The sequence below is a fragment of the Hippocampus comes genome, unplaced genomic scaffold, assembly GCF_001891065.2.
Source record: "Hippocampus comes isolate QL1 unplaced genomic scaffold, H_comes_QL1_v1.1 scaffold786, whole genome shotgun sequence".
Lineage (NCBI taxonomy): Eukaryota > Metazoa > Chordata > Actinopteri > Syngnathiformes > Syngnathidae > Hippocampus > Hippocampus comes.
The window spans coordinates 23,749-49,756 of record NW_017805375.1 but is presented as its reverse complement, the minus strand read 5'-3'; the positions used below and the strand labels follow the sequence as shown (position 1 = coordinate 49,756).

At 44.6% G+C, this 26,008-nt stretch overlaps 3 protein-coding genes across 6 annotated transcripts; 2 read left to right on the top strand and 1 right to left on the bottom strand.

Annotated features, from left to right (window-relative positions):
* Window positions 1–2,571: 2,571 nt before the first annotated feature.
* slc40a1 (solute carrier family 40 member 1) lies at window positions 2,572–10,326 on the bottom strand. 4 transcript variants are annotated; one of them, XM_019872063.1, is made up of 9 exons: window positions 9,977–10,326; window positions 9,796–9,863; window positions 8,867–9,026; window positions 8,156–8,271; window positions 6,606–6,732; window positions 6,172–6,420; window positions 4,935–5,504; window positions 4,712–4,780; window positions 2,572–4,598 (listed from the first exon to the last, which is right to left on the bottom strand). In XM_019872063.1, exons 1-9 carry the CDS (start codon window positions 10,008–10,010, stop codon window positions 4,282–4,284), a joined length of 1,710 nt encoding a protein of 569 aa, XP_019727622.1. In that variant the 5' UTR covers window positions 10,011–10,326; the 3' UTR covers window positions 2,572–4,281. The 4 variants fall into 4 exon arrangements, with proteins under 4 accessions (XP_019727622.1, XP_019727621.1, XP_019727620.1 ...); XM_019872062.1 differs by having other exon boundaries at window positions 4,712–4,797; window positions 4,952–5,504; XM_019872064.1 differs by having other exon boundaries at window positions 4,454–4,598; window positions 4,712–4,763; window positions 4,919–5,504.
* A 3,201-nt stretch (window positions 10,327–13,527) lies between these two features.
* cops8 (COP9 signalosome subunit 8) lies at window positions 13,528–21,910 on the top strand. The gene is made up of 7 exons (XM_019872066.1): window positions 13,528–13,666; window positions 13,990–14,060; window positions 14,137–14,185; window positions 14,456–14,588; window positions 20,842–20,949; window positions 21,033–21,095; window positions 21,735–21,910. Exons 1-7 carry the CDS (start codon window positions 13,595–13,597, stop codon window positions 21,812–21,814), a joined length of 576 nt encoding a protein of 191 aa, XP_019727625.1. The 5' UTR covers window positions 13,528–13,594; the 3' UTR covers window positions 21,815–21,910.
* LOC109517112 (E3 ubiquitin-protein ligase TRIM63) lies at window positions 16,519–18,125 on the top strand. The gene has a single exon (XM_074895034.1). The coding sequence runs from the start codon at window positions 16,566–16,568 to the stop codon at window positions 17,781–17,783; it is 1,218 nt and encodes a 405-aa protein (XP_074751135.1). The 5' UTR covers window positions 16,519–16,565; the 3' UTR covers window positions 17,784–18,125.
* Window positions 21,911–26,008: the final 4,098 nt, after the last annotated feature.

Sequence of the window (26,008 nt, the reverse complement as noted above, 5' to 3'; positions counted from 1 at the left end):
GGAACCGATACTGCGGCTGATTAGACCGCACCAAATAAAACCTTGCTCAGTCAGGCCCAAAGGTGAATGAGTCTACAGTACAGGCATACAAAGTCCTTCGTGGATTGAAAGAAAAGTGGGGGGGGGGGGGGGGGGTGAAGGGTCCCGGAGAGCAAGTTCACAGTCAATTAACAGCTGTGTGCCGTCAGGAGCTACAACTTGACCCACTTTCGCCGCTTGACACTGAAGCATACAAAATCTTGACATTGTTAGTAATCTTTTAGATTATGTGGAGGATGTTTTTGGTCTTCTTGCTAGCCACAAGCACCTGCCAAGGAGGGAAATGAAAACTGCTGATGAAAGTGAAGTCTTATCTAACTCTTGCTACAAAACGTGATCTTATGAAACTGCAGACTCAGGACTTTGGGATTTGTTAACGGAAGACAAATACTTTGCTGCTGAAATCTTCATCTTTGTTCCAAGCTGCTTGGTCATGCAAAGAGATCTTTTCTGTGCCTTTTCATGCTGTGTAACGGGAGAGTTTTGTGGGCGGGCAAGGAAATTAACTTTTTTACGTTTGCTGTTTTTATAGAAACGGATTTTTATTGGAAATGCAGGATGAGGTTTGAGTGTGGGCAGGGACAGAGCAGGAGCAATAAGCCAGGCAGTGCTACCGTTCTTTAAAAATAAATGTTGCTGGATATGTACACAAAATAGGGACAAAAGTGAATTGGATGTGTATTAAGCCTCCTGTGATGCGTTTTTTTTTCCCTTTTTTTTATGGTTCAACCTGCTTCATCTTGTAATGAAAAACAAAAAGTCCAAAGTCATTAAAATCATCTTGAGAAATTGTACTTGGATTTTAACGGAAGGACACAACGTCCCTTTTTAACTTTGACTTCAATGTGAAACGAACGAGGCTCAATCATAGGCCAGTTTACGTTCAAAAGTGCATTACCCACATATTCACGTGTGTGGTTAATGATTAAATATATTTGATAAATTCAAATTTCAAGATACCAATAGCCGTGACTTCATTTCAATGTCACCTGTGGTCCACCGGTGGCAATGTAGAAAACGTTTTTGAACACGGTGACATTGGTCAAAAGGTCCGCGAATGGGAGGCGGGCACTTTGTCTTCAATTGCCGATGTTAGTCATCGTACGCAGTGCGACGTGGCGAATGACTGAAGAATTATAACGCTTATCTTGATGCTCTAGATGCTCACTTTACGATTGAGGAAGATAGTCGATTGTTACATTAAATGACAAACTAATCCTTTATGAGGTCATGTTTCTCAGGTTTACTGTAGTCATTACGTATCAGAAGGTTGAAAAACGGTTAAGGAAGGAGCAGTACGGTGTCTCTTGTTATACGGACTGTGAAGTAAAAATCAAGAAATATATTGGAAAAAAAAATTGACGCCGGCTTCCCCAATTGATGCCATTGATAGGCAGAAAAAAAAGAAGCATCTCGCTGTCTCAATTCTGACTTTGAACCAAAATGGCCAACTTCCTGTTTAAATTCAGGTATTGGTCCGAAAGCATTTTTCTGTGTTCTGTCACAACGAACATGTCCACCAAATTCCGCATCAGTTGGCGAAGCTGCTGACTGGGGCATTTTCATGACTCGTGCTTCAAGTAGTTTAGTCTAATAACATCTACTAGTCCCAATCTAACTCTTATACTCTTCGAGGAACTGGTGGCGGTAGTGTAGTTGCATTTTTTTTGGGGGGGGGGTTGTCCTTGAGACCTTTTTTTGTGTCCTGTTATGATCGACACATCCAACCAATTTCATGCTAAATGCTATGCATGGCTGATTTTTGTATTTTTTTTTCAACTTTTTAGCTGCATTAAATGCAGTCATGTGAAACGCCCTATTACCAGTGACATCAAAAATCCATGTTTCCCCTCCCAGACAGAAACTCTTAAGCCACTCGTAAGTCTTTTCACCAGGAAAACTTTGAACAAAAGGGATTCTGTGGCAGGAGGAATGTGCAAGCCAGACTGTGCAGCCAAGAATACTCAACACACCCGATAGAACTGAAGGTCCTTTATTTTAGATGCCTCTTCCATTACAAACGGTTTCCTCAATTCATGGAGTGAAAAAAAAAAAAAACAACGCAAATTTCCTGTTATGATCGACACATCCAACCAATTTCATGCTAAATGCTATGCATGGCTGATTTTTGTATTTTTTTTTCAACTTTTTAGCTGCATTAAATGCAGTCATGTGAAACGCCCTATTACCAGTGACATCAAAAATCCATGTTTCCCCTCCCAGACAGAAACTCTTAAGCCACTCGTAAGTCTTTTCACCAGGAAAACTTTGAACAAAAGGGATTCTGTGGCAGGAGGAATGTGCAAGCCAGACTGTGCAGCCAAGAATACTCAACACACCCGATAGAACTGAAGGTCCTTTATTTTAGATGCCTCTTTCCATGACAAACGGTTTCCTCAATTCATGGAGTGAAAAAAAAAAAAAAACAACGCAATTTCTCTGATTCGATGAAACACACACTACGTATACAGTGTCAGATTCATGCATATAAGTGAGATCAAAATAAACAATTTGACAACAGGGATTATAAAAAACATTCAAAACCGCAATGGCACTTTTGAAACCATTTTTTTCTCTACTGGAAAGATGGATTCCGGCTGACGTTAAGCGTTATCGACACAGAAAAGATATTGATGGCCTTTCGTAATGATCGTAAAGAGCTTAGAAATCAAAGTCTGGTAAGGAACTGGAAAAACAGCTGCATCCTTAAGGCAAGTTTGCCTTTGGTTGCACAACTTGGACACTCCCTACAAAAAAATTGGCCATGCATTCTACTGCATCTGGTGTGTCTCCCTCCCACAAAGAAACCATGGGTGGCCAACCACCTGGTGTTAAGTAGCCGTCGAGGACATACGGTGGACTCAGTCACAAAGTGGTTTTTTGCCTTGCTGAGATGCTGTTGCCATTTCCCCAATCAAGCTGTCAAATGACTATCCGTAAAACAGCGCAGACATGTTTTGAGGTACCCGCCCGTTCTAAAAACTGCAGCTCTTGCATCCTTCAAGCCACATTTGGGGAGAGCCAAGCCAAACATGGCCTACATTCAGACCTCCTACCTCACAGGGACCGTTACCGAACATAGTTCTGCACTTTTTTCCAGCCACACCGTAAACCCATGGACTTGTGCAAAAAAAAAAAAAAAAAAAAAAACAAATGTCCGATCAGACAATAGGTGTAATGACTGAGGTCAGTCATGTAAAGTGCTGGCATAACAACAATCACGGATGGGCCAGTGAGAAAAGAAGAGTCCACCGAGAAGAACTGCAACATATCACAAATGGAGGTGGATTCAAAGAACAACAAGTAAACAGAAATGACAATTCCAGTAGCCTTCGTAAATATATCCACTATTTTTGTTTTCTTGTCACCTGGTGCAAAAGTGGCTATTCGGAATGCTTCCCTCTCTTCTTCCTTTCACACCACACGTATGAACCTGGACTTTGGTAACTGAGAGCTATTGATGCAGCTGGATAGGTTTTTATTTCTCCCCGCCCAAGTATAATATTGCTGACACATTTTCCTGAATAAATACCGTCCTTTGCGTAACGCTTTAATCACGTTAAAAAAAAGACTTGAGATCCAGGTGTTGCTGTTGTTTGGTTAAAGTAATAAAAATATATATACATATCCCAACCTGTGTCAGCTAACACAGGACGACAATGAAGACACTTGAAGCACCAATGACATCACTGCAATGTTGAACGCGTTAACCCTCCTGTTAGGTTTTGTTCTTGGGCCAATGCAACCTACTTTGTCTAATCATTAAAAAAAAAAAATATAGTATTTAAGTATTTTTTAAAAGTCCGAAGCCAAATTTAATTAGAATTTCCCATATCCATTAGAAGTATTTTCCCACTGTTTCTAGTCCATTAAATGCCTTTTTTTTTTCTTCCACTAACTCGACCCTCGTGCTATTTTGAAGGTCGCGTTGACCCATGCAAACCACGCCCCCATCTTTTTTTTTTTTTTTTCTCTCTCTCAAATATGCAGCGAGTCCCATTGACCCATTTTGGGTTTATCCAAGACACGACCATAACAGGAGGGATAAGAGAAACCTCTGCTTTGCCTGAACTTCAACTTTGGATTGGTACACATTGCAAAATGCTTCCATCGCAAGGTTTCGCACTCGACTGGCTACATGTGAAGACGTTAGTAACGCTGAAGTAGGCTGTAAGAGACGCTTGCTGTGTATGGATACCAAGCTAGATGGACATGCCAGGGATGGCCTGTGCGAAAGGCAGTTTAGACCACATTGGGAGGCGAGGGGCTGCCCTCCGCCTCGACCTTTTGCTCGGGCGAGCAGCAGAGGAACAGACGATGGCCGAGACTCTTGAAGGCGAAGTAAAAGTACATGACGTGGCCCGCCGCCACGAACGACACCGAGATAATGACCAGCAAGCCGAAGGCCTCCGGATTGGGCGCCAGGATCACCATGATGAAGTGCAGCAGGTCCAAGAGGTAATTCATGGAGTTCTGGACGCCGTTGATCACGCCTCGCTCCGACTCGATCACGTTCTCCTGGATCAGCTGAGTCACCGTCAGGTCAAAGGACCACAAGCCTGGATGGCAGGAAAAGTGGGTTGAATCCGTTTTCCCCAGTTAGGTAAAAAAAAAAAAAAAACAACTTTTGAACCTTGATACAGTCAAAATGAGATGAACCACTATGACTCACCGACTCTCGCAGCAATGACGCCAGCAAACAGCAAGCTAACAGACATGTAGGACTGTGGGCCGGGGAGATCTTCAGCCGGCGCGCTGGTGGCGGTCAAAAAAAAAAACTTTTGAACCTCGATACAGTCAAAACGAGATGAACCACTGTGACTCACCGACTCTCGCAGCAATGACGCCAGCAAACAGCAAGCTAACAGACATGTAGGACTGTGGGCCGGGGAGATCTTCAGCCGGCGCGCTGGTGGCGGTCACGTTCCCACCGGAAAGGACGCTCATGAGGTGCTCGGCCTCAGGTAGCGCCTTCTCCCCAACCAGGTGGGCGTAGAGGTCCTGGAAGGGTGAAACGCTGAGATCCAAGGGGCTCCCGGGAGCGAAGACGGAGAAGACGCACAGCATGAGGCAAGAGAGCTGCGCCACGCCCGAGATGAAGCCGGTCCGGATCAGGCCGCACTTCTTTCGGACCCACGTGAAGGCGACCGTTCCGCAGATGCCCGACACGGCCGAGGCGCCCATCAGGAGGCTGAGGATGGAGCCGTTGAGGCCCTGCGTGTAGGCGTAGCCGGTCGTGATGCAGTCGAATCCCAGCACGGTCATGTAGAGGAAGGCCAGGGACATGCCGGCGAAGAAGATGCTCTGGTTGTAGTACGCCTTCCAGCCGGCCTTGAAGGTGCGCAGGGGTTCGGTCACCTGGTAGCAGCACCCTCGCTCTTTGGGGGGCTCGGTCTTGACCGCCGGTACGATTGCGTTCATGAGGGGTTGAGAGGACTCCTCTGGACTTTGGCCTGTCTCGGATTCTGCAAAACAGAACGGCGGATTACCACGGGTGAATGCAACCACAAGTGGACCTCAATTCACCCGTGGAATTCAGTGGTCCTCGGTGTCTTTCAAGGTGCCTTGACATGTCGGGGTCGACTACGTCATCACCAAAGTCACCGAAAAGCTCCCATGTTGCGGACCGAGATGAGCTTCAGGGTAGAGGACAGTGCCTCTCGCCCAACCCATCGTTGAGTTAGCATTAGCGGTGGCCGCTAGCCACAGTTTTGCTGACTCCGGTCAGATGACATTCACCGGAAAAAGTACCAGTAGTCACGTGACACCCCGTTGAAGGTGTCTTACTGAAGACCGAGGCCGATGTGATATCTGAGTTGGAGACTAACTCTGGGGCATGTGGAATGGACACGTCGTGGTTCTGCCATTTCAAAGGGGACGCCGCTTCATGTCTCGGGTTGTCGCGAGCTTTGGCTTCGCGCGGTTTCGCGCACGCTTAGTCACAGGCGGGCTGGAGGCTCTCCCAGCTCATTTCTAGTTCGCCTTCAGTTCATCTAAAGTGACTTTCCGTGAGAGAAGGGCACATTATAGACAAACTATTCAAACCAATGGAGACTGAACAGGTGCTTATGAGGGAAGATGCCCCACATGACTGTTCAACTGTCGCTGTCCAAACCGTTGTTCGTTAGATACCTTTCACAAGGCTGAGTTGTTTGAGCTCCTGCTCGTGCTGCTCCTTCTGCCCGGCTTTGACCGCCAGAGCCGGCGTCTTCTGGTAGACCTTCCACAGCAGCATGTACTCCAGTAACATGGACAACAGGTTCCAGCCCGAGATGAAGCCGCAGCCGATGAAGTGCGAGCCGAAGGCCATGATCTGGCCCACGACCATGGGGGCCAGGATGTTGGTCAGCTGATCGATAATCCGCACCGTCGCGTTCATATCTGGCGCAGGAGTGAAACGTTTATTGTCGCTGGTTTCGAAACGATGCGGTTTGATGACAAACGCGGGTTACGAGTCCCCATATCAAATGTGAAATGGGAGAACGAGTCCAAACGGAGGGTCGAAGTCCGACGCGGACGTGATAAAGGATCACGTGAAGTCCACATTTACGGGCGCAAACACTGACCTGCCAACTTGCTGCTGTCCTGGCCTGCCACCACCACCACCCAGTCCCTCTGGATGGTGATGGACATCGCCGTGCTGGCCAGGTTGGCCACGTTGGCAATGCTGATCACCAGAATGTAGCAGGTGGTCTGGAAAATCAAGAATGAAGTCCGTCTTATCATATTGCACGAGTGGAAGAGTCACCGTCAAGTCAAGTCAACGTCTTCCAAGTTTGGCATAGCACAGAGAAGAGAGTTTTCAAGAACATTGCCACATGTGAATGACAAAAAAAAAAGACAAGTACATGAAATAAGAAGTGAATTTTGTTTTTACAGTGGGGACTTAAGATAAGGGGGCTTCCTTTGTCTCCAGTTGGTTCAAGATGCTGCTTCTCGCCTCTTGACTGCTACTCGTAAGAGGGAGCACCTAACTTCTACTCTGGCATCCCTTCACTGGCTCCCGATACATTTAAGAGTTCTTTTTAAGATCTCATTTGTTTTCAAATTTTGAGATGGCCTGGCCCCACCTTACCTCTCTGAGCTCCTCCGCCCCTCCGCACTTGCCCGGTGTCTCAGGTCTGCGAACCAGACACTATTAGAAGTACCGAGGACGAAGCGGGGGCTCCGAGGGGACCGAGCCTTTTCCATTGTTGGTTCCTCGCTTTGGAATAACCTCCCGCTGAACGTTCGGCAAGCCCCGTCGCTACCCAGCTGACTCCGCATGAGACTCGATTTTGAACGGGACTGTTTTTGTGCTTTCTACTGTCTTTGTTATTAATTTACTGTTGGTTGTTGTATGGATTATTTTTGCTCCATGTCCAGCATTTTGTATACAGCGCTGGTTGTTTTCAAGTACGGACTGAGCTAGAATGCATTCAACTGTAAATTGTAACGCTACGCACGTTCAAATGTATCAAGTTTGTTCACGGGGAAATAAAGTCCACTGAATTAATGCCCAAAAAGTGCTTAGTTGGCAGCAATTAATATTTGAACATGTGGAAGATTTTGATGTGTCGGGCGCGCGCTGGATTTGTTGATCTTGTGTCGGCTACCGCCCAACACAGCTGTTGCTGCTGTCTGGTCAGAATAGTAACAACAAAAAATGCATCAACAGGCCTGGTCACATTTCCCCGTGTGTCATATGACCCGCCTTGCAAGAACTCGTTGACTTGCACGGCCCTTCGGTCAGACCCCCTCAAGAGTCGTTAAACAAGTGTAAACAAGCCTCCGGCACTAGCGAGGCTGTCGTTTGGTTTCTGCCTTTGTTGCTTTGTTCAGGACGAGGCCTGTCATTCAAAAAAAAAAACAATGTGGCTGTACAGTTACAATGATTGAGAATTCGGATTCTATTCAGTCAGTAACCACATCTGCATGGACGAGTAAATCTGGTTACAGTCAAATGTTTCATGGTCGATTCCGCTGGCAACTTTTCAAGGGGTCAAAAATAATACGGACGTGGAAGTCCATATCAGTTAGTGAGCAGCAACCGGTGGGTCAGGTTGTTGTACTTGAGGTGAAAGGTCAAAGAAAAGCTTCCAGAGAGATCACGTAACCCAGAATTTGAGCGTCTTACCAGCAGCCATCCGTTGTAGACCTCCATGAGCTGCTCTTTGAATTGGAATACCACCATGAGGATAATCCCGCACGTCATGACGCAACTGTTCTGCACGATCAAAGACGTCTGGGCCACTGCGGGGGTGCAAAAAAAAACCCAAAAAAAAACGGACATTAAAGACAGGCGTGACCGAATACAACAGATTGTCCGTCTGGCCAAGTTCATTCTGGTGCTCTTTTCGATGGCTTTCCTGCACCCCGATCCACCCTGTTGCCTTTTGTCGCTCCCAAATGTGTTTGATGTGGTTGTTTTCGAATCAAAACAGACAGCCCTTATCGTGGACTGGTGTACTAATAGAGTAGATATAGGTCAGGAAATCATCATCGAGTTATTGTTTTATGTTTGAATGGTTTCATTGTAGCCTGCACGGATTCAAGACAAGCTGTGGTATGTGCCGGATAACGATAACCTTCTTTGTTGGAATAAATGAAAAGCATGTCGGAGGTTGTCATTTCTCCTCTCCGGCAGCCAGAATCTCACCCTTTAACCTCAGACTGTCACAATGATGTGGCAAATGTCAGACTGCCCCTTTGAGTGTTATCCGGACTGTACAAGACATAACTGATTTTCCCACCAGTTAACAAACATACACCGAGCTGACAGGAAAAGCGCGGATTTTGTGAGCCGTTGCTTGTACACATTACGATCCATTCCAAAAATGTTCCTCGCCTTTGAGTCGGGGATTCCTGTCCACCCAGTCGCCAATGATGGCACCGAGCAGCAGCACGGAGCCGGCCACCACCAGCCCGTACACGGCCGTGAGCAGCAAGCTGTTGCCGTACAGCTCCACCAGGAACACGGCCACGGCGAAGTTCCACATTCGGTCACCCTGCAAGTTGAAACCAAAGCTTGCTTTAAAGGGAGCCGATGCGGTGGAAAAGTGACTTTTGAAGGCTTGGATACAAATAGCTGAATCTCTGGAGTGGCCATTGAGTGTGAGATGAAACGACTACGTCAAACTTTTGTGAGCATCCTGTTTTCTGAAAATGTTGTCTGAGTGAGCCGTTATGAATTTTAAAAGAGACACACGTGCTTCTGGACACTTATAATGTAATAACATGTTCATTTTCAAGCGCTAGAGAGTGTGAAAATGTCAACAGACCGGCAGAGATTTATAGACATAGTGTTTTCTAATAATTGTGACAAATCCTTAACATGATAGTGTCTTCACATAAATGACTCTCATTGGTTATTATCATAATGGCATATTATAATAAAAAAATTTAAAGGTCATTTGAGCATTTTTTAAGAAGTATGTATTCGCATTAATCATGACCTGAGAAGAAGCTGTGATTTAAAAAAAAAAAAAAAAGTTGATGAGCCCGGAATGTATAAATATTGATTTTAGGTAAATATTGATTTTTGGCAAGAGACAAAGGATTGGTTGCTTAGTAATCTCTGGGACTAAAAACTCCTCACACTCACATTTCCGCGAAAGGACAATTATTTTACAATGAGACTTATGTGCCCGTTTGTGTAATATCGGGGTCGAGAATTCAATTCCGCAACCTATTAACTGTGAGGCAGACGTAAGAACCACTCAAACAAGAAGCCAACATTCCAAACAATATCCAATGCAATGCAATGGGTTTACTCACCCAAGTGGACAGTGCATGTCCCAAATAGATTAGGAATTTTGATGAAGTGAAGAAATCTTGAATGGATTCTGCAAGGGGGAGGGAAAAATATTACACGCGTGGAATTCATCGCAAAAAAATAAAAATAAACGAGGTCCAGGGGGATAATACAACAACAACAATAGAGTCGTTGAACACATACCACAGCATGTCCTATTGGCTCGGGAATTTTCCATGTTTAAAAATCGGTTGAGAAGGAAAGCTCAGAAACCTTTTTTTTTCCGGCGTTACTGAGCTCGGCAACAATAAGACCACCAAGAAGGGGCGACAAAAAAAATGCAGGCGACGTCTCTCGCTCTCCTTTTCCTCCTCCCCAAACTTAGCTATCACTGTAGCTGAAGTCGGAGAGAAATGCTTCAATTAAGCGGCGAGCGACGTGCAAAAAGCAGCCGAAAGCTGTTCGTGTTTTGGCGTTGTTTTCTCCCAAACGTCACTGTGCTGTGAGCGTCTCTCTGACGATGGTGCTGCGGCTGCAACTGCCGCTGTGTTTACGTCCAGCTCTGATTTAAGTCGCCTCCACCCCCTCACTTGACTCCGCCCCTCCTTGACCGCTGTCACGTGACCTTCTCGAGAGTCATGTGATGCTGTCTTGACGCTGCTCCACTCCTGGAGTGAATAACCGAGTTTATTCTTCCTCTCATTTTTTTTCTGTTGAAATAAGATACTCCTGAATAATTTCGTTGTTTATTTTTCAAACTTTCCAGGGGCGCTATAAATTCACTTTTAGTGGGGCAGGATCATGTGGGAACCCTACAATACCTCCTATTGTTTGTTTTCAGGCATGGGGTGGCCAGAAATGCGACTGAGTTGACTCATATTTGACTTGTATTTTTATTATTGTGTTATCTTGGCCGATTAATAACATATTCATGATGGGGGAGTCAAAAGGTTATCATGTTCCCTAAAAGGCGTAGTCCCTTTTACCACCTGGTGTCCGTTCAAAGATAAGGCACTGCCACTGAAGGGTTACTATTAGGCAATCTATGACAATAAACTTGTACTTGATACTTGATACTTGATCCACCGAGGGAGAAAAAGTCAAATCTCTGAGCAGTTTCCATTTGCGCAACAATATGCAGTCTTTCTGGAAACCATTTATCTCCAGAGGAAAAGAAATCCAACAGTTTTATCGGGGAATCGACATAAAAATAAAAATTAAAAAAATGATATGATGTATTTGAATGGATGGCTAATAAAAACGTTTTTAAATGTTGAATTTAAAATGGGTGATTTTGATATGTTTTTATTTGTAAAGCTTGTAACTTTTTAAATTTAAATTTATTTTAAATGTTTATTTAGATTTGAATGTATAATTTTTTTATTTTGTACTATTTGTATTTTTTGAATATATTATTTAATTTTTTCCCATTTTCAGTTTTGTTTTCCTAATTTTGTATTTAATTATTATGGCTCTCTAACAATGTAGGTATTTTTATATGCTTTTGGATTTTAAAATGTACATTTTTCCATACTATTTTTCTCTTTTTTCCATACAATGTTTTATTTCATTCTTATGGCTACCTGAAATTATTGGGTTTTTTTTCTTTATTTAAAATATGTACAATTAAATTCAAATGAATTAACTCATTATTGGATCAAAACTGTCTCTCCTACTTAGTCTTATTTTATTTGATTATGTAACTTATAGAAATCAATTAGCCAACTATTTAGTAAAGCACAATGAATTAAAAAATGTACCGTGTATTTTTCCATTCTAACCCACCAATTTCATGATGGGGGAAACAACAAAATGAAAGCAACTGCCCTTTCAGGCCTGTCAATAATGAAATTGCTTACTTTGTTGTTTGCCCAGTCCTGCTCGAGACTGAGCAGAATATTTGAGTAAAGGACTGGTCAAACTGGGCCCACCACATGACCAAGCAAGCTATTAGTCCCAGCGTGTCAGCAATTATCATGACTTGCATTGTGTCGCTGCCAAAAACACATTGACAACACCCTTAAGCCCAATGTAAAGAAGGATTAAGTACTTGGTGGGGGAGGAAGATGATCAACCAGCACCCGAGTGACCAAAACACCGCACACCTGACTTTTTTGGTTCCGCACATTTGGAACATCACGGGGTCACGGCCTTGGCACGTGCATGGCAGCGAATAAACATGAAAAGGTCATTGTGCATCTGCTTTTCATTCGAAAATGTTTGCCCTGGTTTCCTAGAAACTAGATGGTCAACATTTCAACAGGTGTTTGGGATCGATACATCATATGCAGCTCATTACGCAAAGCTCACACAGTTGTTTTGGTGGCAAACTGCTGCTCCCAAGGGTAATTAGGTTTGCCAGATGAATGGATCAATACAGTTAGGTCCAACAATTTGGAACAACTCCAGATTGTTATTTTTGTACAAATCGCATGTCAGTGCTCAAAAGCTGAAATTGAACTGAAAGGGTGTAGAATTCATTGAAATGTTAATTTGGTTCAGATATGCGGTAGGAGGAGGCACATTTGTCAAATGTTTGCATATATTTGCCTGTGCAATAAGCATCATTGTGGTAAATAATTCCCAGGAAGTCCTGAATGATCTGAACAGTTTACATTGGAATGGTGTGGAAACAGTTGTGAAATGTGTAATTTGGCAATTTCGCTATGTTAAATGTGGAATTTGGAGGTAATGGGATATGCAAACAATTGTTTCCAAGAATAAAATGAACATTTTTTTAATTTGAACCATTTGAAATGGAATGAAATCTGGATGGATTCACCCCAAAGTCACAATTCTTCAGTATTTTTGATTTTGTAATTTTTTTTAACTTGTTGGAATTTAGGGACTGTGTTTTGTTTGCATGTAATCTGTCTGTGAAACCATTCAGGCATTTTCAAGTTGGAATGTTTTGAATCAGTCAAAAATTGAGGAACGAGGATAAATACGCAAAATGAATTTGAGAATGTGGTTGAAAGTTGTGGCATTCCGAAAATGTAGCAAATATTCCAATTGGTGAAATAGTTGCCCAGTTGTCCCGAATGAGCAGCACGGTTTGAATTTGCCATAGTTTGAAGCGGTTCAGGAATGTAGAGGATTTGTCACATGTCTGCATACTATTGGGAATTTTCTTGTGGAAAATGTAGAAGAATGAACATCGTCTTAATCTGGGGAGTGTGGACATTGTTTCCAAGATGTCCTCAATAAGCAGACGCATTTGGATTTGGAATCGGTTGAGAAATATGGAAGTACGTCATGTTGATAAATTGTATATACTGCCCTCTTGTGGCCAAAAGAACAAAGCACCGTTTCATCGGGCTGTTTTGTTTTTCATATTGATACTATTCATTATTCTTATTCCATGTTTGTTTATTTATACTACTATGCCCTATTTTTTATTAAAATGAAATTTATTATTATTATTATAGCAGTGGTATCATTGTTATTAACAATATTTATTTTAGTACTACTAGTAGTAGTAGTAGTAGTACTAGTACTACTAGTAGTAGTAGTAGTAGTATGATGATGTTGATTTTGATTAGTCTCTTGCGTGAAACTATCGAGCGTTGAGTGTAATCTGTAAAATTAATCGGTGGCCTGCTGCCGCCGTCAGTGATTGTGGGTATTTATTTATCTCTTTTCATTTCGTAAAGGGTGGTCATGGGAAAGCTTTGTCGAGGTTGCATCCAAGAATCTTTTTTATACACTTTTACAATTCCTACGAGCTCTCCGTTAAGTACTTCCGGGTCACCTCGCTCTCTCCGGGAAGTAAAGTGAAGTTGCTCGGCGAAAACAAGAATCAGAAGAGGGTTAATCCTCATCATGCCTGCTGCGGTGATCATGGAAGAAAACTTTGACAAATTATTAGAGCAGTGTGAAGCTCAAGAGCTCGAGGTATGTTACGAAAAATGTTCGAGTCTTTTCAGTGATATGCGTCTTGTTCCTGCTGATACTTGAGTTTGGAACAGCATCTGACCCGGTCTGGTGCTAACATAATAAAGCTAACAGCGCCCTACTAACGGATTAACAATACTATACCGACACACTTTCAGCATTTAACGGAATATATCGTTGCTTTTGCCCTTGTTGCATCCTGTTTGTTGGTTTAGCAGGAGTTCAGCAACGCGTTGACGGGTGGCATAGTTGTGGTGGGCGGATCAATCCAAAAGTCGCTGTCATAGTTACCTTACTTCAATATTGTTGTTTTGTTCCAACAGGCACCAGGAGGCATTACGACCCCTCAAGTTTATGCTCAACTTCTGGCACTCTATTTACTACATAATGACATGTAAGTTACGTGTATCATATAAAAAAAAAAAGATGCAGTACGTTTGTTTATTGACGTGTCCTTGTGCGTTGTACAGGAATAATGCCAGGTATCTTTGGAAACGGATTCCCCAGGCAATAAAAGCGGTAAGAGCCTTCTCTCCATCAGTTTCACAAGTGTAAACAAAGAAGGTTCATTTCAGACCATTTCTCGTGGCTAGAATGTAGCTTTTTTTTTAATGATGCTAATTTATTACTGTTTTTGAAGGATATTGTTGGATAAGATATCAAGTTGCATGTTCCTATTCTATATTTGTTTTTTACATTTTTTTCTCTAAACCAGGTCGTGCTTTATGCTTGTGGGTGAACTCCCAATGGTGACGACATTCAAAGTTGCTTTTTCTTAATCATACTCAGGCAAATCCTGAATTAGCAGCAATCTGGACAGTTGGCCAGCACATTTGGCAACGAGATTTCCCCGGGATCTACACATCTATTGCGGCTTATCAGTGGTCAGAAAACATTCTCCCAGTAATGGAGGCCCTTCAAGGTATGTCTTGCGTCGTTGGCACTGGGACAATGCGTCCATATCACAATACACATGCACGCCTTTTTAATGTTTTACAAACCCAATTCCAATGGAGTTGGGACATTGTATGAGACCAAAATAAAAACAGGATATACCTTAGTTAGGTTTAAGGTTTCTTTTTCGAGACAAAGGTCTTTTTTTCGGGGAGGGGTGAAGAGAAAAACTCTTGCTGACAGTTTTGGCTGTTGCTTCTGCCTTCAATACTTCCTGGTGACGCAACAGCCGAATCCGTCATAGCACCCTGTTCAACCCTATTTAATTTAAAACATTAGACAGTATATTTCATATTAAAACTGATGGACTTCATTGCTTTTAGAAAATAGTCATTAGCTTCTCAAACGTTGATAGAATGTTGTTCAAAGAAAAGGTGATGTAATCGTGAGCCTGCGCCAGCATTTCGCGGTCCATGTTGCAGCCATAAAATACAGAGTGAATGATTTTTTGCAAGAAACAACAAAGTTGACCAGTTTGACGATGAAGTGTGTAGTCTATTCAACTAAATGTAATTTGAACATAATTTGAAAATCATTTTGTTCTGTTTTTCTTGTATTTCTTTTTAACATAAATTGTGTGCATTCAGCATGCGTTGATTGTATTCGCCAGTAGGGGGCGCCAATTGAACACTGTTTCAAGACAGTTCGGGAGCCATGAGAAATCAGAGAAAACATTTTTTTTTTAAATCCAGTTTTCGGCATCACCTCCAGTTTCATTTTACAAACTGAAAATGTTTATTTTGTCTTTTTTTAAAAAATATATTTCGCATTCACATGTTTTTTTTAATCTATACTTTGGAACATTTGCATCATGTGACGTTCACTTGTGCAAGCGTTTTAATAATAGCGTCTCCGTCATGTTTACGGGGGCCGCCTCGTGTTGATGTGCGGAAGCTGACGTACGGTTTGTCACAAGACAGTTTGTGGAACTCGCAGGAAGATAATTGCCGGTGGATACCTTGACAGATGTGAAGCAAAAGACTTCACTCGGGAATGACGAGTCGACAAAGCTGGCTGAAGGCTCCAGTTGTGCTTGTTTCTTTCAATGCTCCTGGTTCAGGGTGAACCGATGCATGTTAAACAATAATGCAACAACAGATTTTAGTGCAGTCACTAGTCAGTCACTCAAACAGATCGAAACTTTAGAATAGATCCATTTTACACGCAATACAACAAAAGCTACACAAACATTATCTTTGAATTAAATTTTATGATGTTGCACATTGACTAAACCAGAAAAAAAAGGACTAAAGTGTCATGGGGTGTACAGGGTTCAGCAACTGCGACGTATATTGTGTTTTACAGTAATACTCAACTGTGTTCATAATTTGAAATGTACCTGTGGTGAGAAAGTCAAGCGTGGAGAGCCTCTGTCGCCGAAATTGAATGGCACCACTTTATTGTTTACTGTTTCCTGCCTTTGTAACATTTTGCTTCTTTCTTGACAATGTGTCGTCACCCAACAAAGAGCCGCAGTTTTTTCATTGCAGTGAGTCAGTAGATGTTTCATGCTCAGTCACTTGGTTTGCGACCGAGAGTCTCTTACTGTAATTTTGTCCACAATGGTCCATTGCAGTCACGGTGGACCGCGTCCCTCGGTGTGCGACAATATTCTTTTCACGAAAAAACATTTTGAATCGGTCATCTTAGATCGATAAGAAAAATAAGTTTTGTTGCGAAATTGTTTGTCTCCGGTTAACATTGAGACGCACAAACAAACAAGCCGACGGACGTACGACAACATCTGCTTCACACGATGTACACTTGCTTGTTTTGCGTCCAGTCACATGCACCCTGTTTATTTCTCTGTTCGTCCACCATGTCCACCTCTCACTTTGGATGCCGCGTACAGCCAACTGGGACATGTGACACATGCTGCAATGGAGAGGCGGGGGTGGGTCATTTCTGTGAAAAGTTCGACGGGCCGGCCAGCAAGCAGGCAGGAATGTGCGCTTTGGTTGGTAGGATCAAGTGTCACCAGCTGGAAGGGAGGCGGTATAAAGGACGGCGTCGCCGGTTCACCGGACAGAGTAGATCTATAAGTGAGCAAGCACACCGCCAGGCTAAAGGAGCGTCTGCTGTCATTCATTTCAAAAAGAAGCCGGACATTTTCTTTTCCATCATGGACGTCCAGAGGACCGGATCCTTGGTTCGCCCGCCGAGCCCGATGGACAGCCTGGAGAAGCAGCTGAGCTGCCCCATCTGTCTGGACATGTTCACCAAGCCGGTGGTCATCCTGCCCTGCCAGCACAACCTGTGCCGCAGCTGCGCCAGCGACCTCTACGACTCGCGCAACCCCTACCGCTTTTCCGGCGGAGTCTTCCGCTGCCCGACGTGCAGGTTCGAGGTGGTGCTGGACCGCCACGGCGTCCACGGGCTCCAGCGGAACCTGTTGGTGGAGAACATCATTGACATCTACAAGCAGCAGGTGGAAGTGAGCGGCGGCGGCGGCAACACGGAACCCTCCTTGAAGCCCAAAGAGTCCAAAGAGCCCAAGTGCCAGGAGCACCAAGACGAGAGAATCAACATCTACTGCAAAACCTGCCAGACCCCCACGTGCTCCATGTGCAAAGTGTTTGGGCAGCATCAAGACTGCGAGGTGGCGCCTCTGGAGAGCGTCTACGAGACCCAGAAGGGCGAACTGAGCAACGCCATCGACAGCCTGGTGGCCAGCAACGGGCGGCTGCAGTCGCTGCTCATCCAGATGGAAGACGCTTGCCGCGCCGTGCAGGAAAACGCCCAGCGCGCCAAGCAAGGCCTCTCCGAACGCTTCGACCTGCTCTACGCCGTCCTGGAGGAGCGCAAGACCGTCCTCCTGGAGCAGATCGGCAAAGAGCAAGACGAGAAGGTGGCCCAGTTGCGGGCGCTGTCCCAGCGCTACGGCGAGCGACTCCAAGCCAGCACCGACCTCACCGACTCGGCCGTCCGGGCGCTGGAGCAGAGCGGCGCCGCCGAGTTTCTGGTGGCGGCCAAGGGCCTCATCATGCAGACCAAAGACGCGGCCAAAGGCTCCATGGGCGAAGAGCGGCCCGAGCCGGGTTTCGAGAAGATGGATCATTTCGCCGTGGCGACGGAGCACGTCGAAGCGGTGCTGGCGAAAATGGACTTTGGCTCGGACGACGAAGATGATTTTGATGATGCGGAGGAAGAAGAGGAGGAATGATGGAAAATCAAGTGTTGCCGGACTAATGTGCTTGTGAAGGTGTTCTGACGAGAGAGTATGGCGGGGACACGATAATCGAGTGTTGCGGGGATGTGGGCTAGCGTCACTCGCCAGTACTTTCAGTGCAATATTTAACATCACTGGTGAATACATAACTTTCCTTTTTATACTTTTGTACTTCTGGATCACTTGAATGTTGGCGTCAAGTTTAGAATGGCGATTGTCAAAAGATGTGTTGCTTTTATTTCAAATGTAGCGGGTGGTTATAGCGATCTCTCACTTTGTCTTGGTTGACTTCCTTGGACTTGAATGGAACCCGAAATAAAGCTGCATGACATTCAATTGTGAACCGTCTTTATTGTCGGCTCAAAGAGTCGCTCGTTCCACAAGCGTCCATTGTTCTTTTGAAATGTTTCCATCAGATCGCGTCCTCCGCGCTCTCGGCCCGCATTTAAAAATAAAGGCATTGCCATGTTCCCCCTGCTTTGCCTTTGCCGGTGAAATCGGGGGGCTATTTTTAAGAAGTGAGAGGGTGAGAAGTGATCGCTGCCCTAGAATAGACTGCCAGAGAAGGACAGGCCGGGTCCTGTTGCCCCCCCACTCCCCCTCCCACGCACCTCCCCGATAAAACCGCCGCTCCTCCACTTGGACATCTTTTCTCAGCCCGCCTCAGCCCAACTCTGGATCGTCGGAAAGGCCGACGCAGTTGCCGCTATCGTCATTGCCACGGGGTCGGGAGGCCGCGATAAAAATACATGTCTGCTTGAGGACCGGGTTACAGAAAGCCCCTTGAGATGACCCGCTTGGCTCGATTGCTCACTCGTTCTCATCCGTTTCCAATGTGAAGCTTCAAAATGGTTCCAACGTCGCGAGCGGTTTCATTAATAACCCATCGGGTCATGTTGCTGGTCGAATTGACCTGGTTTAAAAAACAAACAAACAAAAAAAAAAAAAGGATCTAAAGATGGCGGCCCGGTGGTTAGCGCGTCGACCTCACAGTGCAGAGGTACCGGGTTCATTTCCAGCTCCGGCCTCCCTGTGTGGAGTTTGCATGTTCTCCCCGGGCCTGCGTGGGTTTTCTCTGGGTATTCTGGTTTCCTCCCACATTCCAAAAACGCGATTGAACACTCCGAATTGTCCCGAGGTGTGAGTGTGAGCGCGTATAGTTCCTCCGTCTCTGTGTGCCCTGTGATTGGTTGGTAACCGGTTCAGGGTGTCCCCCGCCAACTGCCCAAAGACAGCTTGGGATAGGCTCCAGCACCCCCCGCGACCCTTGTGAGGATAAAGCGGATCGAAAAATGGATGGATGGATGGATCTCAAGATAATATATCATTAAAAAAATACACCATATCATAAAAGGTCTTCTGCAAGCCTTACTTTTAACTTTTCCTTGGTTCACGCAAGTGTTGGTACCGATCTGTCAATGAAAGAACGTCACAAAAACATTGTTGCCGAAGCGTTGCGGCTTGCCAATACGCATTTCAATCAGTTTCAAGTTCTTTAAATGACGATTTTTTTTTGCCCGTGCCACATGTACGGTACTAAAGTCAAGGACAGCCGAGCGACAGCCGGCTCACTTATGTTCCAGGGGCCACTTTACTATCTGTCACATGCTGTGTTGAACTTGGCCTGCGTGCAAAGAAATCTCAAGACTATCCAGGTCGTCTGGAGCCAAATGCACTGCCCGGTGTCAGGAACCCGACTTGCAGTTGCGGGTCACGGCTCCTCCAACGGGGGCCTTCGGCGTCGTCGTTGTGTTCACTACACGGTGTTTGCTTCCATTCTCTTTGCTTGACGTGTAGTTTTCCATGAAACTTCAACGGGAAGGGGCAATAAACAACTTGAAGCAAGCACTTGGCCTCCTTTTTGGAAACACTTTTACTCTGGGCCAAAACTGCTCCTTGTTGTGAAGTTAGCACCCACCGAAGAGTACTAGATAGTTTTATACCGTAATTATGGCCCAAAATGATTTTATCAGACAAATCTTTGCTGTCATCATAACTTACTACTTCAGGAGCTGAGCGTCGTGAGACAGCAAGATGTTCTGACTTGTATGTTGCTTTCGGATTGGATTTGCGTTAGCCGTTAACGTAGCGGGAGCCACTCAAGTGAGATTAATATTCCGTTTCAACAGAAGCACGCAAAACACGGTTGAGATATTATAACATAAGCAGGACAACCGGATTGGCTAAATGATCAAAACTCATCAAGTGTTGACAGAAAAACGGCGAGAGAGAGCGCGGACGGGAAGTTTGCTGGGGCGGGACGATGAGAAAAACAGTCTTGGCCAATCTTGGGACTTCTCCTCCCAGCTGTCTTTTCTCATCCAACCATGTTATTGTCACGGCTGCTGCCCGCCGCGCTTCACACAAGTGGGGGTGTTGATACACAGAAGCAAGGTTGCTAGGACACCAAAAACGCGGGGCCGCAACCCCCCCCCCCCCCGAGGCATTCGGGTGAGAGCTGCTGGAGGCACCGAGCGCATTTTGCCTCGTGGCCCCCTTCGCACTTGACTCTTATCTTCCCAAACAACGGCAGGCTGGGGAGGGGAAATAACACTGGGCACTTTTGACATTTGAGATGCTCTACCCTGGGGGTGCTCAAATGGCGGCCTACGGGCCCTATGTGGCCCAAACTCTCCTCATTAAAATAATAGCAATAAATAAATAAATACATACACTAATATTTTTTTTTCTCTTTGTATCGTAGCACATATTTCGTCCTCATTTAAAATGGCATATTTCCTCTGTGGTCGCTAATAGCACGAATGAAAAATTATGGGCAGCCTCCATCCGTAAAAAAAACGTGGAGCCATAACACCGCCACTGACGCTGGAATTTAAAAAAAAAAAGATAATATTAAGATATTAAAACACAGCATGATGTCTAAAAGATGTTCCAATGGAATGGAAATAACGGTGTCCATACTTGTTTTGTCGCCAAATACAATTATACTGTCACAATTTCATTTTGCCTTTTCATTAGATCGACAATTTACGAATGGGGTTGACCGACACTTTGGTCCGCCGATGTCATCGCTCTTCCTTTTGCTTTGCAGAGAGCACGCGACAAAGGGCCCACGGCCTCGTGGCGCAGGCGTACACTTCCATCACCGTTGAAGATTTCGCCGCCTTTGTGGGCTACTCGGTGGAAGAGGCCGTCAAAGGTAAGCGGCGACAACGAGCGCTGCGCGTGAGACGAATGATGCATTTGGGGAGTTGCGAAAACATTTTTTTGTCTTGACTGAAGGTGTGGTGAGCCAGGGCTGGCAGGCGGACCCCGCCACCAGGATGGTGATGCCTAAAAAGCCAGGTAGGTGGTGCACTTGCGAGTTTTAAGCTGCATTTTCACAGCCAAGCTTCCGCTGCTTTTTTTCCCCGACGCCAGAAGTGTGGTGATAGTAAGTGAAGAAAAATGGCAAAAGTTGAGACATTAGTGTGAATGATCAGGAATGTGACCAAATTACCGACGCGATACAAGAACATGTAAAGCACTCGTGAGCAACAAAAGGAAGGCCAAGCTGCACTTTGCCCTCTGCTAGACAATTTATTTTTTTAAAGACGTATTGTCACATGTCTTCATTTCTGTGAACCAATGAGGAACATCTGCTGCGCACATGTTCAACGGGCTCCTTCCCCCACCGTCCCCGCACCGCGCCGCCGCTATGGCCTCGTCTTCAGCGATCAACTAAATCACTTGAGAAAAAAAAAAATCTGTCTGTTTGGGTTAACCTAAAGCGACGCCCCGCTACTCTTTCGAGTCAACCCAGTCACCTCCGTGGCGAGAACGAGACACGGGTGCCGTGAGATCATTTGCGGATGTTGACACCCGAGTTGAAACACGTGGCAGGCCGTAGTGGCGAGTTAAAATCGGGAGAGATGTAAAAGGCGGATGACTCAATGAACGTCGCCCCCACCTCAGCTCACCATCCTCGTTTTTTTGTCTGCGCAGATCCTCCCCCTGTTTCGTCGGTTCCCAACGAGCAGCAGTTGGCCAGACTCACCGACTACGTGGCTTTCCTGGAGAACTGATAAACCGCAACAAACCCTCTCAACCGTTTCTTCTTAGACTTCTGTCGACTCACCACCGTGCGTGCATCTTTTTATGATAAAAACCCCAAAACGCTGTGGTGTGATTATGATTTCTGTTTATGTGTACCATCAATGTCCTTGCTCCATCTCTTGCGACAGTACTTTACATTATCTGTGTGGTGTTTAGCTGGAGTCTTGTGAGCCCGAGTGTGCACATTTTCCTCAGTGAATTGACCATTTTAAAATGTGGTGATGGCGCTTTCAGTTTGGTGATGGAATTCTGAGACAACTCTGTTTCCCCAGAAATATATATCGATATATAACTCTCTCTCTCTCTCTCTCTCTCTCTCTCTCTCTCTCTCTCTCTCTCTCTCTCTCTCTTTCTATATATATTTATATATATATATATAATTTTCGCTCGGCAAAACTGTTGTCAGCGGTACTTTTCTTCCTAACTTTGCAAGAGGGTGTTTTGATGTCCCACGAAACTTGTGCTGCCCTTCTTCCCATTTCTCCCAGTGTATCTTTTGACATTTGGAAAGTGCTTTTTATCTATACATAGTCGTATGTTTATGTGCGCATGTACGGACTCGTGTGTATTGGCCCATGCCTGCGAGGCCATGTGTTGAACAAGCACCACGGGCCTTCTTGACGGCGCACATGCCAGCAGCAGTGTGAGCGTGAGAAGTTACCCGACTCCCTGCTGGCCTTGGAAGATGTCTGCCAGGACTAAATTTGCTTTCTTGCAACACGTGCCCATGAGCGGATAAACATATCGGACCGGATGATTTGAGGATGCTGAACTTTTACCTGGCTGTTTTTTGTATGTATTTTTTGAACCTGTAAGGGAAGTCAGATATCAAAATAGAGAACAAAAATGGTTAAAGAAAAACACGAGTTGGAAGTATTTTTTGTTTTACATTTGTAAGTTGAGGGGTTTGTGGGTTTTAAGTGGATAGCTATACTTTAAGAATGGGCAAAAGGAGAGATGGAATCCTTTGAACGCAGCCTTTTATTTTCCAACGTCTGCTGCGCAACTCCCGAACGAACACACCTCCTTCCGGTAACGAAAACACTTCCTGTTTGTCTTCAGCCAATCAGACGCAAGCAACATAAAAATGTTTCAACAATTATTAAACAATATAATTTAGGTAACTATAACATAAAGTAATATAATGCTCAAATATAAAATGAAAATAATAATTTTACATAAGCTTACACATTTGAAAATACCTCATCTACGGAGCCCCAGACATGACGTAGCAACATTTGAAAAACGTATTTGTACACACACTGTAACTATGTACGCACGAACTACAAAAATATTTTTTTTTTCAAATATGTCTGGGGCTCCGTACTCACCCCCCATTTTTAGTATCCAGATTGTGGAACATAAAAGTCACGTACTGTAGCTGCTATCTAGATGTCAAGTCACATTGTGCACACGTTACTGCACCGTGCCGCCTCATGGTCAACGTGCGAAGAGGACTGGGAAGAACGCCCAGCCAGTTATCGTAAAATGGTGCAGGTACATACCACGCGACCCAATGCGCACCTGTCACCCGTTGAAGTGGATGACGCTCCGGAAAGCTATCGAGATTGTTGACCATTGGGCAACCACGTGCCAACTGTCAAACGTGGCGACATCAAACTGAAACGTCATGTGGTGCCTTGCCGTTCGTTGACCGTTCGTTGAAGTGACATCAAACTCATTGCGTCACTCATGGCCTGTTTTGGGGCTGAAGGAAGAGAAAGAGCCGCTTGCAGCGACAGAGGTACGCGCGTTAAACGCATTCGACGTGTTTTGGTGCAAATTGAAAGGTTGTTGTCGATCGCCAACCACGCCAAGCGTCCACGCGTGACGCCAAAGTTACTTTTGGGACATTTTAAAACGTTTTAATGCGAGGGTGCAATCGGCGAGGTCGTCTGAAAGACAAGCCGACTTGGGGTCCGGCTGGCGGGAGCTGTTTATATCGCCACTGAGTAACCCGATGCACCCAAACAAATTGACACGTTATGATGATGATTAAAATCCATCGAGGCAATGTTGGGAATGTTTGTTTTGAAATGAAGACATGCCTCTTGCTGCGTCCACAATAACTTCCTTGGATTTCCTCGCAGTGGGAGGGGAAGGTTGGTCGGCGTGAGTGGCAAAACCGGGGTTCGGAAATGGCTTCAATGTCGCTACACCAAAAAGCTGTTGCTGGAATTGAGGTCAGGGTTCGAAAGAATAAAAATGCTCTCAATAAATAAAAACATGAATAAATATATGAATGCAGTAAATTGATAGGCCTTTGGTCTGTGCCAACAAGTCTGAAAATGAACCAAAACTCTGCTACAAAAAATGACCAAAATATTATAATACAAAGTAGGAGACAAATGTTGCCAGAGTATTGGTGAAAATTACCAAATTATTACAAGAGAAACTATGAATAAAAAAACCCTATATAATTCTAACAAAAATGTTCAATGATATTACAACAAAAATGTGAAAAAAAAATCTTATAATGCATCTTTATAAATACAACAAACCGTCTGTATTTATCTGTACATATTTTTTCGACTAACAATTGTAATGTTGAGAAAAAAAAAACTAGGTGGAAAATATTACATGTATTTTATATTTGGAAATATAAAAATTGCATCAAGACAAAAATGTTACGTTAAAAAATGTTCAGAAGTAGTTTTAGAAACACATGAATCCCAGTACCAATAATGAACCGTCAGTTGAAAAAAAAATAACGACAAAATTAGGGGGGGGGGCGTCTTTAAACAATTATATTTACATAGGAAGTTGAATCTCAAAAGACGTCAACTACCAAGTGTTATTTTGTGCTTATTCGTTTGATTGAAAGAGTCAGTGTCCTGGAAATAGAGACCGCTAGATAGTGGTGACCTCACTTATTTAATAAAAAAGGATGACCTCCACTTGATAGCATGGCCCGGAGTCCACACTCTTGTATGTCAAATGGAAAACAGCAGAGGGCGCTCCTGTGCAATTATCGGCGCGGTGTTGTCCCGGGAGAATTGCACCAAAAGTCGCTGCTTGAGGAACGCGAGGAGACGCCGTCAACCTGGGCGATATATATTTCGAAAACTACAATGAAAGAAAAAAAAACCCACAAAGATATTATAAAGAAATACACTCAAACATTAGAACAACACTTGTGAAAGTCCTGCATGGCAAGGCAGGTTTATTTAGAAAGCGCATTTCAGGCACTGCCTTTCACATAATTAAAAGCAGAGCATTTGCAAACAAAAGAGTTGAAAGAAATGTGAAAGTAAAGACCTAAAAAGTAGCTTGCTAAAACGACTAAAAGAATGTACAGCCCCAGAAAAAGATTTTGAAAACATTGATTTTAAACATGCTGAAAAAGATCCCGCTCATCGGTCCGCGTGTGTTTCCGCTTGTCTGCTTGGGACTTGTTTAATGCGTCGGTCTCACATCCACACAGTAAAAATGTTTCCATGTGGCAAACAAGATGAGTCACCAGCATGAGACCGAGGAGGACGTGGGAGACTCAGACGAGAGCGGAGATGAGAAAAAGATGGAGCAGCAGAAGAAGGCAGGCAGGGGAGTCCGTCACAGAAGGGGAAGGGGGCTGCGAGGGTCCGGTAGGAGCCACAGAAAAGTGGTGGGTGGGAGGAAGAGTGCAGGCAACATTGCAGAGCTGTTACATTTGAGTCTCTCAGTAAAGTGAGTCGGTCGCCAATTGGAGCCGGTGAACCCATGCAACTAAATCATCAGAATCCGTCCACTCGAGTCACTAAATCAATACGATCACATCATCTCGTCCGCCGTGTGACCCGTGAATATTTGAAGTCAGGAAACCGATCCCGATGAATGTCGCGAACCTGCTGAATCAACAATGAGACTGCTCATTCAAGTTAGCGAACATCGACAAAGTAGAACCTAATTCCAGAGTTCCCTTGGGGGAGCTCTGGAATTCACCCAAACTGGCCGCTTCAAAGCAAAACGTGGGACTTCCTGTTCAATTTCATGCCAGGGTCCCTGAAAATTGTCCATGCATCCTTTTGTGATAGCCATTCCTCTTTTTGATTGATCACTGAAATTGCTGACTGGGCCGATTTTTAATTTCTTTTTTTTTTTCCTCGAACTTTCCACCGGCGCTTGTGAGTCACTTTTACCAGACTCCAAATGCATGCACTTAACTAAATAAGTGTGTGTGTGTG